At 41.2% G+C, this 14,002-nt stretch overlaps 1 protein-coding gene across 3 annotated transcripts in view; it reads right to left on the bottom strand.

The window, feature by feature from the left end:
* Positions 1–863: 863 nt before the first annotated feature.
* Positions 864–14,002, bottom strand: part of LOC137377493 (E3 ubiquitin-protein ligase RNF128) — a 170,593-nt gene continuing 157,454 nt past the window's right edge. For 2 of the 3 annotated variants that reach the window (XM_068047145.1, XM_068047144.1), the window contains exons 5-7: positions 8,488–8,584; positions 7,578–7,758; positions 864–5,415 (exon numbers count right to left, since the gene is read on the bottom strand). In XM_068047145.1, coding sequence (XP_067903246.1) covers positions 5,297–5,415; positions 7,578–7,758; positions 8,488–8,584 — 397 coding nt within the window. In that variant the 3' untranslated portion in view covers positions 864–5,296. The remainder of the gene's footprint in view (positions 5,416–7,577; positions 7,759–8,487; positions 8,585–14,002) is intronic. The other variant, XM_068047146.1, reaches the window with a different exon arrangement.

Here is a 14,002-nt window from a genome sequence, read left to right as displayed (position 1 = left end):
AACACAAGATAGTCACTAACAGATTAAATAAAACAATTTAGGAGGGATTTCTTTATACATAATGATGAGAATGTGGAACTCACTGCCACATGGAATGGTTGAAGTAGGTAGCACTGAGCATTTAAGAGGCTTGGTACATACATGATGGAGAATGGGATAGGTGGCAATTTGAATGGGGAGACGGCTCCTGCAGAGTATAAACACATACTATCGCCCAATTGGGCTGTTTCTGTGCTGTTGATTTGATGATTGGTAACTTGTAGGCAAGTGCTTATTTCAGCCACGCATTATTTTTTGCCCTACATGCATGCAATGCCCAAAAGAGTGACTATTTTAAAAGTGCGATGCTACACATGCATACTTTTTTAAAATTAGATAGAACATCTATCTAAATTCTTTTATGTCCCATTATTTCTGATTGCTGCTTGCTTTTGTACACAATTGGTGCTCTGTTGTTTAGCTATACTATGTACATAAAAGGACCAGAGCTGCAAAATTGCTTAAAAGGGCAGGGCAATTGAGGGTATTGTTCTGGCTCTGCAGATGGACCAAATGTCCTGATCTTGCTCCGTACTTGTTCCAGTTTTTAAAACAATGGGAACTGAAGAGAAAACTGTGCATCAACTCCAATCCGTCTGAGCTTCTTCACAATTTACGCATGCACAGTAAAATATAGCAGATTACACAGCACTTCGGATCCCAATAATTAGTGACACAAATGCAATTAAAAAAAATAAAATCCAAACAATGGAATGGGAGATGAACAACTAAGCATTTCATATTTCAACCCACAGTAAGGGACTGATATCCTGATTCTCCTGAACAATTACTGTGAAACAAAGGTTCATTTAAAAACAGTACACCATTTATTAGAACATCAAATTTATTTACAGTTTGCTAAAGGGATTCTTACAATATAAATGATTTTTTAAATCATATGTACAGCAAATTCTCAAAATTCCAGTACAAATGCTTATCTGTCCCTTAATTTTTAAATGCAGTGTAAAATAAACCCACAATGTTCCATTTACATTTCTTTGAGAAGTCAATTTGCAGGATACCAGCGAGAACATTCTCATTTAAGCTCACCCAAGAAGGCAAAATAAAAAAAATCATTTAAGTTCCCTAAAGTGCATGTGATTAACATGTAGAATGTTGCATATTGCTTTAAAACGTGATTTTAATAAGTATTTAAGGCCTTTGAATCTCCTACATTTAAAAACGTCCAACATTGTACTGAGAGATATGTTGACTACAAGAAATGGGTGGCGCAGGGGCGATTTTTAACCCAACCCGCCTGTCGGGAAATTGGCAGGAATGGGAGCAAAGCTGGTTCTACACCCCATCCAATTCAAAGCTGGTTCTACACCCCATCCAATTTTACTCTCCAATGATTTCAGTTTACATGACCCCGAGTGACTCTCCATTGTCATAGGGTTAAAGACGAACAGTAGCTTTGATAGAGTTAATATTGGATAGATGGAGCTGGAACGTTTATAAGGGCAAAGTTTTATCCAATAGTATTACAGCTCCAGTCACAGCAATCAGATATTTAGAGTGAAAATTGCATCCAGAAACAATGGCCAACACAGCAAAAAGCTACCTACTCGCATTATTCTTTGATGCTTAGTTGAATTGGATACTCCAATGTTCTCTGGGACATAGGCAGACTCTTAGTGCACCACTAGTGTTCCTATTTCTTTCTCACATTGGCAATATTTTAACACCGGCATTAACCCAACTATTTTAAAGTGGGTTAACACTGGCATTAAAAGAACACCGATGGGAAAATCCTGAATTTGGCAACCTCTTGGGGAACAAAGCGATTTATTTTGGATTAGGTTTTGCGAACATTTTAGAAGCGACCTTCCAGAAAGGCCAAATCGACACTTTAAAAATAAGATTTGTAGCAACTGAAAACAGGGAGATGGAAAAGGATAAAGATGATGTGTGAAGCAGATGATAAAACACTGGGGTAGATCTTGACTTTGTGCAGCAGTGGGAAAGGGTGCTATGGACTTGGTATTTCCTGATCAAAGGCACCTGCTGAAATTGAAATTAGCCAGCAAACAATGCGATATGGAATCAAAATATTGAAACCAAAATTTGCTCCTAAAATGGTCTAGATCAAACACTTGTGTGACGATAGAAACATTCTTTGAGATGTTCGATTTCTGTACCATTCGACAGAAATGCAACTCCTGGGCAAGTATTCCATTTTTGTCAAATCTCGTTGCATTTCCTAAGAAAGTGATACTTGACGGCTGTTCTCTATTGCACTAAAAAGACTAAGTCCACTCCAATAAAACGCGTTCTATTTATCTCAGTAAAGTGGATCTCTGGAAATCTTAAATGCATGCGTGGTTCATGTGTTCCATGATTAATTGAGGGGAGCAATTTTGCTTTATTGATGTCTGAGAAATAAAGCAACTATAAGTCTTATTTAAAAAAAAAAATCATTGGTGGGCATCAGATGGACAGCATCACTTTGCTAACATCACAAAGCGAAGTAGTACTCCTGTCATATTCCTCCATAAGGATATGCCAATCTTGTGGAATCTCAGCCTACCAAAATAACAGAGCAGGAGCCATTCGTTATGCTGGAAGATCAATATAGCAAGTAATAAGCACCGGGTTTTGACTGATTGTGTTTTCCAGCTCTGCTCTAAGCACCCCTCCCGTCCATTTGCAGAGGCTGGGATACTAACCGTGAACCTGTTGGTTTTGGAAAGCTGCTGGATACCGAGAGATCCTACTACAAACCAAAGCAAAAATCACTTGTGATGTCACTGGGCAAGTGAATGTAATCTCCTCTTTTAAGAGGAGACCAGTGGCACTAAATGCTCACCACCCAATATAACTGCTTCCATTCCATCACGTGAAAGGACTATACAAGCTCAATATAAAGTAAGGCAGTTGTGGAAGTACAATTAAAACATTAAAATATTAATCTAAAATAGATCCCACTTTCTCCTATAATCTCCCCTTCAGGGACTCTTGAATCTGCAGCCTGCAACCAGATGCATTCCCTTGCCTATTCATGAAGAACTATTCTTTGGAATTTGAAGCATTAGTTTCAATTTTCCTTTGGAAAGTGATAGAAAAACTAACCAGTTGCAAAGCCTCCATTGCAATGTCTGGAGCTGACCCATTCCACACGAGGCTTGTAAATATCTTCCTCTCCCAGATTTTTTTCTTCCCTTTTTATTCGTGTTGAACAGTATTAACTACTCACAAAGTCTTCAAATAAAATATCCACAAATGTGTTTTATCGCCAAAATAGATTTGCTTTTTTGAGGGTTAAGAGGATTGCTTTTTTTAAAAAAAATCAATAATTTGCATAAAGGAAGCCAATTCTGCATTTGTGTTGTGTTCATAGAAAAAGTTCTTTGACCATGAGGTTTGATTAAAAGGCAAGTACAGTAGAGGTCTTATTTATGTTGGACAGCATGTTCAGCTTGTTTTAGGACCCTGAAAAGAGATGAGCAGCTTGCCTTTAAAAGTCAACCATTTCATTGGCCAGAACTTTACGGCCTCCAAACAAGCAGGCTGGTGGCGGTGGTCGTTGGGGGGGGGGGGGCGTAAAATTGAGTGGGAGGTGCCATTCTCGTCCCCCCTCCCGCCCCTGCTGCAATTTTACACAGGGCGGCGGCTGTAAGAAATGGCCCACCCACCCCAGGCCAATCAAGGCCCTTAAATGGCCAATTAACTGGCACTTAAGGATATCCTCCCGCCACCGTGGGTATTTTATCCTCGGCGGCCAGACAGCAAAGGCCTCAAGAACCCCGCCTGGTAAAACCAGGTAGCCTTCTTGTGGGCTGGGGGGCATGGCCCTCCTGATCGGGCACCCTGTGCCCCATGGAACGCCACCCCCAAAGCCCCAACCACCCCCAACACTACCCCACCCCCTGCTCCCCCAACCAACCCCACTTGCCTTGCCGGGGTCCGGCCAATTGTCCCCGGTGAGACCCAAAAACTTAACGCAATTCCGGGGTGATCCTTCCTCTTGCTGTGGTGGCTGTGTGTAGTCCTAGCTGTGGCCACCATTCCCAGTGGCACTGCTGAGACTAAGAGCTGCCGGCCCGCTGACTGGCCAGCAGCTCCATTAGCCAGGACTTCCTGCCTCAAGGAGGTGGAAGTCCTGCCCAAGACCAATTAAGGGCCTGGGGTGTGAAAAATCCCTGCCTGGCCCCTCTGGCCCAGCGGAGTTGGGGTCGCTGCCGGCTTTTTGGCCAGTGGGCGGGGCCTCCCGCCAAATGTAAAATTCCGGCCATTATTCAGAATTGAAAAAAAAAACAAAAGAATGTAAAGATGAGCTATTGCTTTCAGTGAAGCAGAATACTGGCAAATGCATTGCTAATCATGTAGGAAATGTACCAGCAACACTGCTTTTGACATAATGTGAATGATAAATCAAAGATCCATTTCATATCAGGGATGCAATTAACTGGGAGTGATACCGCAAGCAGACAGCGCAGGTTTTGTTTGCATTATAGAGTTATATTAATAGGGTGACAACCTTTTGCTTGCATTTTCATCAGAAGTGTAGTGCAATTTAGTGCAACAGTCAGCAGAGTGCAGGCGATGGATTAAAGGCCCATAACAAATGGATTCCAGTTTATGCATCAGTTTAAGTCATAAATTTTCAAACTGGGGTTTTTAGATCCTGTGGGATTATTGTAAAGCAATCTCAAGGGATCTCCTGGACATCAGATTGTTGTGCCCTTCTGGCATGTTACTGCAGTTGCTGTATATGGATACAAAAAAACCTTATTATTCTTCGCAATCTTGATTTTCCCTGGGGTAGCTGACACTTCTTTTTTGGGAAGTCAGAACAGGAGATCCCGAGGAATGCATCGATATTTGTAGGGGCCTGTCTACTTCTCGTCCCCAAACTCATACCACTCCCTCCCCCAACTGCACATAGAAAAAAAAGTTTGAAAAGCAATCTCCAAACCGGCAAAGTCTCAGCCTTGTGGGTTAAAAATAATGTTCAATAGTCTTTGTTTTCACTGCAGCCTTGTGGTCATCAGGCGTCAGTTAAATTAACTGCAGTTATTGCGTGAAATGCTGAGAGTTTCAGCACCAGTACTAATCACGAGCTGCCTGTTATATTTATACTCTCTAAAAATCATGTTTTTTTTTTAACATTGGCATAAAAAAAAAATGCAGAAAAAGTAGAATGTGTGCCACTCCAAAGTCTTTGTTTAAACAAAAAGAGTTCATTTAAGAGGTGCTCCCTGCATAACAGTTGATGGTTGGCTTTATTTTCAGGATTTTACTTCTTTGGGACGATTCATGATTTTACTTCATCCTGAAGATCAATCTCTTCATAGACTGGATTGTCCTGTGGCAGAACATATACAGACAGAGAATTCACACGAGCATCATTATTGAAGAGATGCTGTTCTTCACCTGGAGAGAGCAGAGAAGCAGATTTGTAATAAGGAGGGAAAAATTAGAGAATGAGAGAAAGCTGGTGAGAAATATAAAAACAGATATTAAGAGCGTCAGTAGATATTTTAAAAAGTTAAGTGAGCATTGATCCTATAGAAAGTGAGTCTGGGGAATTAATAAGGGAAAGTAAGGAGATGGCAGATGAATTGAACAGGTATTTTGCATTGCACTTCACCACAGAGTATACATGTAACATCCCAGAGATAGCTGCAAATCAGGAAATGGAATGGAGAGAGGAACTCAAGAAAATTACAATCAGCAGGGAAGTGGTACTGATCAAATTGTTGGAGCAGCGGGCTGACAAGTTCCCAGGTCCTGATGGGAAGAAGTGGCTAGTGAGAGAGTTGATTCGTTGCTTTTAATTTTCTAAAATTCCCTAGATTCGGGGAAGGTTCCATTAGATTGGAAAATAGCCAATGTAACTCCTTTATTCAAAAAGGGAGACAGAAAACAGGAAATGATAGGTCAGTTAGCTTAACATCAGTCTTTGGGAAAATGTTAGAAGCTATAATTAAAAGACATTACAGCAGGACACTTAGAACAATTCAAGGTAATCAGGCAGAGTCAACATGGTTTTGTGAAAGGGAAATCATGTTTAACCAATTTATTGGAGTTCTTTGAAGAAGTAACATGTGCTGAGGATAAAGGGGAACCGGTGGATGTACTGTACTTATTTCCAGAAGGCATTTGATAAGATGCCACATCAAAGGTTATTGCAGAAAATAAAAGCTCATCATGTAGGGGGTAACATTTTGGCAGATATAGAAGATTAGCTAGCTAATGGGAAACAGAGAGTAAGCATAAATGGGTCATTTTCTGGTTGGCAAGATGCAAAGAGTGGTGTGCCACAGGGATCAGTGCTGGGGCCCCAACTTTTTACAATTTATATAAATGACTTGGATGAAGGGACCGAAGGCATGGCTGCTAAATTTGCTGATGACACAAAGATAGGTAAGAAGTAAGTTGTGAAGAGGACATGAGGAGGCTACAAAGGGATATAGATAGGTTGTGAGGGGGCAAAGATCTAGCAAATGAAGTATAATGTGGGAAAATGTGAAATTGTCCATTTTGGCAGGAAGAATAAAAAAGCATATTATCTAAATGGTGAGAGATTGCCGAGCTCTGAGATGTAGAGGGATCTGGGTGTCCCAGTGCATCAATCACAAAAGGTTAGTATGCAGGTACAGAAAGTAATTAAGAAGGCTAATAGAATGTTATCATTTATTGTGAGGGGAATTGAATAGAAAAGTAGGAAGGTTATGCTTCAGCTATACAGGGAATTGGTGAGACCACATCTGAAGTACTGTGTACAGTACTGGTCTCCTTATTTAAGGAAAGATATAAATGTGTTGGAAGCAATTCGGAGAAGGTTTACTGGACTAATATCTGGAATGGGTGGGTTGTCTTATGAGGAAAGGTTGGACAGGCTAGGACTGTATCCGCTGGAGTTCATTAGAGTAAGAGGTGTCTTGATTCACACATATAAGACCCTGAGGGGTCTTGACAGGGTGGATGTGGAAAGGATGTTTCCTCTTCTGGGAGAATCTAGAACTAGGGGTCACTGTTTAAAAATAAGGGGTCACCCATTTAAAACAGAGATGAGGAGATATTTTTTCTCTCAGAGGGTCGTGAGTCTTTGGAATTCTCTTCCTCAAAAGACAGTGGAAGCAGAGTCTCTGAATATTTTTAAGGCAGAGGTAGATAGATTCTTGATAAGCAAGGGAGTGAAAGATTATTGGGGGTAGGCAGGAATGTGGATTTGAGGTTACAATCAGATCAGTCATGAACTTAATAAATGGCGGAGCAGGCTCGAGGGGCCGAGTGGCCTACTCCTGCTCCTTGTTCATGTGTTTGTAGTTTGAAGAAAGATATAAATATCTGTAACAACGATAGTTAGGAAATATTGTCAAATCTGCATGATCTTTTTTTAAATTAAACTTTTTCTGGGATCACATGCCCCTCTAAAAAATATTGCACTAAGTTTTATTTTAAGGAAAATATAGTCACTTTTACCTACAGTGCGTTTCTGAAATGGAGACTTTGGGCACAGGCATTGCACATGCTCAGAGTGACAATCAATCTCAGTTTAGCCAGATGAATGAGAGACAATGATTACTCACTAAAATAGTGATTATCCTCAGTTACAGGAGATTCATCCAATCCATGCTGATGCCCCAAACCAGATGGCAGAGTATAAATGGTACACTCGGGAACCTCAGTGTGTCTGTCCTGCCCAGTTCTTTGAAGATTGCTGGATGATTGTTCAGGTGCTGTTGTCTCATCAGCCTTTTCTAGGTCAATCTGTGCCAAGTAGAAATCAGTGCATGGATATAAGAAAAAAGGTAGGTGAAACTCAGATGCTTATACAGCACATTTGAAAGTTGTGAAACTCTGCAAAAAAAAGTTTGGACACTCTCAATCCAGTTCCTAATGGGAATGACTCAAAGCTGGCTCCAATTAGGCACTATTAGCAATGTTATGTAGTACAGAGGGGTGGCGTAGGAAGGTGTCAGTCATGGCTCAGTGATAGCACTCTCACCTCAGAATCAGAAGGCTGTTGGATTAAGTCCCACACCAGAGACTTGAACACATAGACTACACTGCTACCACAGTGCAGTACTGAGAGAGTGCTGCACTGTCAGATGTCCTCTCAGGTGGACATAAAAGACCCCATGGCACTATTTCAAAGACCAGCAAGGGAGTTATCCCTGGTGTCGTGGTCAATGTTTGTCCCTTAACCAACATCTCTTCAAAACAGAGCTGGTCATTATCACATTGTGGGATCTTGCTGTGTGAAAATTTTCGGTTACGTTTTCCTACACTGCAACAGTGACTGCAATTCAAAAGTACCTCATAAGCTGTAAATCACCCTGTGACAACCAGAGGTCATGAAAGACGCTATAAAAATGTAAGTCTTTTACTCTTCAGTAAGTGCATCTTTAAACGGTTCATATGTGCCATTGTAATCATTCCATTTTCCCGACTGCAAGCTTCACATTAGGGCATAAACCAGACCCATTGTTAACTTACCTCTACTCCAAGAGCTTTCAGGATGTCACATTTACACATGGGGCAGGTTCTGTGCTCCAGAAGCCATGGATCGATACAACATTTGTGGAAAACATGGCTGCAAATAAAGATCACAAGATATTTTAAAAGAAAATCTTGGGTGATGGGAGCCACCAGCATTTATTACCCATCCCTAGCTGCCCTGGTGGTGAGTCACCTTACAGCCAGAGTTATACAGAACGGAAACAGGCCCTTCAGCCCATCATGTCTGTGCCGGCCATCAAGCACCTATCTATTCTAATCCCATTTTCCAGCACTTGGCCTGTAGCCTTGTATGCTATGACATTTCAAGTGCTCATCTAAATACTTCTTAAATGTTGAGGGTTCCTGCCTCTACCACCCCTTTAGGCAGTGTGTTCTAGATTCCAACCACCCTCTGGGTGAAACCTTTTTCCTCAAATCCCCCCTAAACCTCCTGCCCCTTACCTTAAATCTATGCCCCCTGGTTATTAACCCCTCCGCTAAGGGAAAAAGTTTCTTATCTATCCTATCAATGCCCCTCATAATTTTGTATACCTCATTCAGGTCCCCCCTCAGCCTTCTCTGCTCTAAGGAAAACAACCTTAGCCTATCCAGTCTCTCTTCATAACTGAAATGCTCCAGCCCAGGCAACATCCTGGTGAATCTCCTCTGCAACCTCTCCAGTGCAATCACATCCTTCCTATAGTGTGGTGCCCAGAACTGTACACAGTGCTCCAGCTGTGGCCTAACTAGCGTTTTATACAGCTCCATCATGAAACCTCCCTGCTCTTTTATTCTATGCCTTGGCTAATAAAGGCCACGATGAATGGCTGCAGTCAACTGAGTGCCCTTACTGAGCTACTTTTTAATACATTTACCAGCTATTTACTTGCTGTGATTTTTAAAAAAAATTGAATGATGGCATCTAATGTTCCCATAACAATCGAACCAATTATGCACATTTGATAAATTTGTTATTGAAGTCTTGAGCAAATCATTGCTAAAGAGAAAAATCAGTTCATTAAACCCTTGGTTACTATGCATACCTCTCATTGGAGGTTTAACGGATATCTGCCAGACGCTCTTTTTCACAAGGTACCCCTGTATTTTGGTCAGCCAGTGTACGAGCGTTGAAGAGGCTCATCAGATTGTCTGAATGGTCTCTGATCAAAGCTGCTGAGAAATCCACATCTCTGGAATTTCTGTCTGACTAAAACGTACACATATTCTCCCTATCGCTACATACTCTGCTTGCCCAAGCTCAGGGAACATAAGGAGCCTTCAAGAGTATTAACGGACAGAAAACAGAAAGTAGGAATAAATGGGCCACCTTCAGAGGGCAAGGTGTAACTAATGGAGTGCCGCAAGGATCAGTGCTTGGGCCTCAGCTATTTACAATCTACGTCAGTGACATAGATGAGGGGACCGAGTGTAATACATCCAAGCTTGCTGGCAATACAAAGTTAGATGGGAAAGTAAGCTGTGAGGAGGATGTAAAGAGGCTGCAAAGGGATATAGACAGGCTAAGCGGAATGCAATCCTTACATAAGGAGGAATACATTTGCCTTCAAGGGGGTGCAACAAAGGCTCACTGGATTGATTCCTGGGATGAGAAGGCTGTCATGAGGAGAGATTGCGTAGAATGGGCCTATATTCTCTGGAGTTCAGAAGAATGAAAGATGACGTGTAAAATTCTTAGAAGACTTGACAGGGTAGATGCTCAGTGGAGGTTTTCCCTGGCTGGAGATTCTAGAACTAGGAGTCAGCCATTTAGGACTGAGATGAGGAGAAATTTATTCACCAAAAAAAAAAAGGGTTGTGAATCTTTGTAATTCTGTATCCAAAGAGCTTTGGATGCTCAGTCGTTGAGTATATTCAAAGATATGAATCGACAGATTTTTTAGATACTAAGGAAATCAAGGGAGATGGGAATAGGACAGGAAGATAAAGTTGATGTAAAAGATCAGCCATGTTCTTACTGAATATCAGAGCAGGCACAAGGGCTGAATGTCCTACTCCTGCTCCTATATCTCATGTTTCTAATGTTCAAAGAGTGAAAAGGGTACAACTCGAGTTTAACTAGGTGAAGAAAAAAAAAAGACTTGTATTTATATAGCACCTTAGACAACCTCAGGATGTCCCAGAGAGCTTTACAGCCAATCAAGTACACTGGGGCCCTGCTATAACATAGTGTGTTATAACGTGGGTCCATCTTGGACCCCAAAGTTTTCATTCTGCAAATGTGACCACAAGCCTCCACCAACTACGAACACAGCCACCCACTTTAAAAAAAAAAATTAAAAGCAGCCATTAATTATTTGGTTGATTTTACACAGCACCTGCTTTATTTTGGAGCACGAGGACTGGAAACTGTAGGGATAGGCGTGTAATATTGGCCCTGGTCCTGCTGGGATCAAGCTTGAGCGCTGGGCACAAGGAAAACTACACAGCTATGAAATAATGCGGTTTCAGGATATGGTCCCTGTGGACCACGTTATCACAGGGTCCCAGTGTACTTTTGAAGTATATTCACTGTTTTAATGTAGGAAACCCGGCAGCCAATTTATACACAGCAAGCTCCCACAAACAACACTGCGATAACGACCAGATAGTTTGTTTTAGGTGTTGGCAAAGGGATAAACGTTGGCCATGACACTTGGAGATTTCCTCTGCTCTCCTTCAAATAGTGCCATGGGATCTTTTATGTCCACCTCTGAGGAACACAGGGCTTTGGTAATGTTTCATCTGAAAGATGGCATTTCTGACAGTGCAGCACTCCCTCAGGACTGCACAAAAGCAAAAGCCTAGATTATGTGCTCAAGTTTCCGGAGAGTTGCTTCATCATCCTTCTGGCTCAGAAATAAGTGCTACCCCTGAGCCATGGCTAACACCAAAGGTTGTTACCAGTTCAGAACACTGGGATGTTTCCCATTAAGTTTCAGCTCGACATAGTTGTAGCAAAATCACTTCGGAGTCAGAAGATTGTGGGTCCAAAGCCTAGGCCAGTACTTGAACATGATCTCAGCTGATAAAGGTTCACCAGTCTGATCCCTGGAATGGCGGGATTGTCCTGTGATGAGAGATTGAGGAGACTGGGCCTATATTCTCTAGAGTTTAGAAGAATGAGAGGTATTCTCAATGAAGCATACAAAATTCTTACAGGACTCGACAGGGTAGATGCAGGAAGGATGCTTTCCCTAGCTAGAGGGTTTAGAACCAGTGGACACAGCTTCAGATTAAAAGGTAGGCCATTTAGGACAGAAATGGAAGGATTTATTCACTCAGAAGGTGGTGAATCTTTGGAATTCTCTATCCCAGGAGGCTGTGGTGGATCAGTCATTGAGTATATTCAAGACAGAGATCTTTAGATTTCTAGATATTTACGATATCAAGGGATATGTGGATAGTGCAGGAAAATGGCTTCGAGTTTGAAGATCATCCATGATCTAGTTGAATTGTGTGGCAGGCTCAAAGGGGCCGAACAGCCTACTCCTGCTTCTATTTCCTGTGTTCCTGTGCACTGCATTGTTGCAAGTGTCATCTTTTCTGATGAGATCAAACCCGATCTACCTGTTCAAGTGGACATAAAAGACTGAAAAACAGAGGACCATGCATCCCGGCCAACATTCATTCCTCGATCAAGCCTCCAGAAAGATTAAAAAAAAAAGATTATGCAGTCATTTCTCTCAATACTGTTTGTACGATCTTGCTGTGAGTAAACCGGTTGCCATGGTCACCTACACAAAAACAGTGCTTGCATTTCAAAAGCAATTCATTGACTGTGAAACACTTTGAGATGTCTGGAGGACATAAGTGCTACACTAGTACAAGTTCTTCCGAGTTGAACAAGGAACACTCTGTTATAGCATCAGCTTCTTTGTATGGTTTGGTAAAACTGAGTAGCTTGCTAGGCCATTTCAGGGACAGTCACCCACATTGCTGTGGGTCTGAAGTCACATAAGGACAGCAAGTTTCCTTCCCTAAGGACATTATTGAACCAGGTGGGTTTGTACGACAATCTTAGCTTCACGACCCCCATCACTGCTACTAGCTATTCATCCAGATCTATTTAAATAGATCCAGATAATGTAATCTCTCAGTCCTGGTACCATCTTCATAAATCTTTTTTGCACTTTCCTCATGTGCTTCTGTCTTTTTTATAGTTTGGAGACCAGAATAGTTATCCAAGTTCAGCCTAGCCTAACAAGTGACTTTTACATCGCTTCACTACTTTTGAATACTATACCCCTACAGATAAATCACAGTGCTTTGCTAGCATTTGCAATTGCTTTGCTAACCTGTGATGCTTCTAATGATTCGTTCACCTGTATCCCTGGATTCCTTTGCTCTTCTATCATATTTAGTTCCTTAATTTTTCAGGTGTAGATGCCATCAAATCACCTCTTAACCTTCTCTGCTCTAAAGCAGCTTCTTCAGTCTCTCTACTTAATTGAAGTCCCTCATCCCTGGTACCATCCTAGTAAATCTCTTCTACATCCACTAACACCTTGACATCCTTCCTAATAAGTGTGCGGCCTCGAATTGAACACAATACTCCAGCTGAGGCATAACCAATGCTTTTTTTCCTCAGTATAACTTCCTTGTTTTGTACTCTATACCTCTAATAGTAAAGCCAAGGATTCAGTGTTTTTTAAATATAAAAACAGCCTTCCCAACTTGTCCTGCCACCTTCAAAGATTTACGTACATACAATTCATGTAACCCATCCTCATAACTGCACTCTCTAAACTGCAAGCAAATTTATATACTCGACTAAGAGATTGGCGCTGCTACCTGACTGAACAACCAGTTTAATAACAAGGGAGACAGTGGAATCATCCAAAGTTAAAACAAAGCATTAAAGTACTGGGTACACTCACTAGGTTAGTCAATGTCTGTGGAGAAGACAGGCAAGTTATTGTTTCAGGTGCGAACCTTTATCAGAATAGTGCTTCTAGCATTTCTAGATGTTTTACATATTTAAAACAAAGTCTATTTTGTTATACAGAAACCCAATCAAATGTTTTTACACCTGGACCAATGGAAATTGCCAGAATTTACTCCACATTTAATTCTTTCCTTTAGCTGACAATGCATTTATAAATGTTTCTCTTTCTTAAGTAGCGCTACATTTATAGCTGCTTTCTCAGCATACAGGCTTGAAAAACATTTTTATTTTTGCCTGCATTGATAGAGGACACTATTTTAAAGAGGCTATGAATTGTTTGGCAAACTTTCAGATTTAGGGGAAAACAAGAGACCAGAAGAAGTACACAAGAAGTACACGCATCAGTGTGACAGACGTTTTACACAATTACACACATTGCTTACAAACAAGTAAACAATATGTTTGCCAGACATTTTCTGACTATGCTGCAACAAAAGAATTTTTCAAACAGACTTGTGGTAATCTTATGGTAATGTTGGACATCACTCATTAATTCTGGAACTCCCTCCCAGTGTCTTAAAATGCACATTTCATATATGGCATGTCAGCTTTAGCTCTTGCTTTCGA

Source organism: Heterodontus francisci, chromosome 15, assembly GCF_036365525.1.
Source record: "Heterodontus francisci isolate sHetFra1 chromosome 15, sHetFra1.hap1, whole genome shotgun sequence".
Taxonomy (NCBI): Eukaryota; Metazoa; Chordata; class Chondrichthyes; order Heterodontiformes; family Heterodontidae; genus Heterodontus; species Heterodontus francisci.
This window is presented reverse-complemented; position numbering and strand designations above follow the sequence as displayed.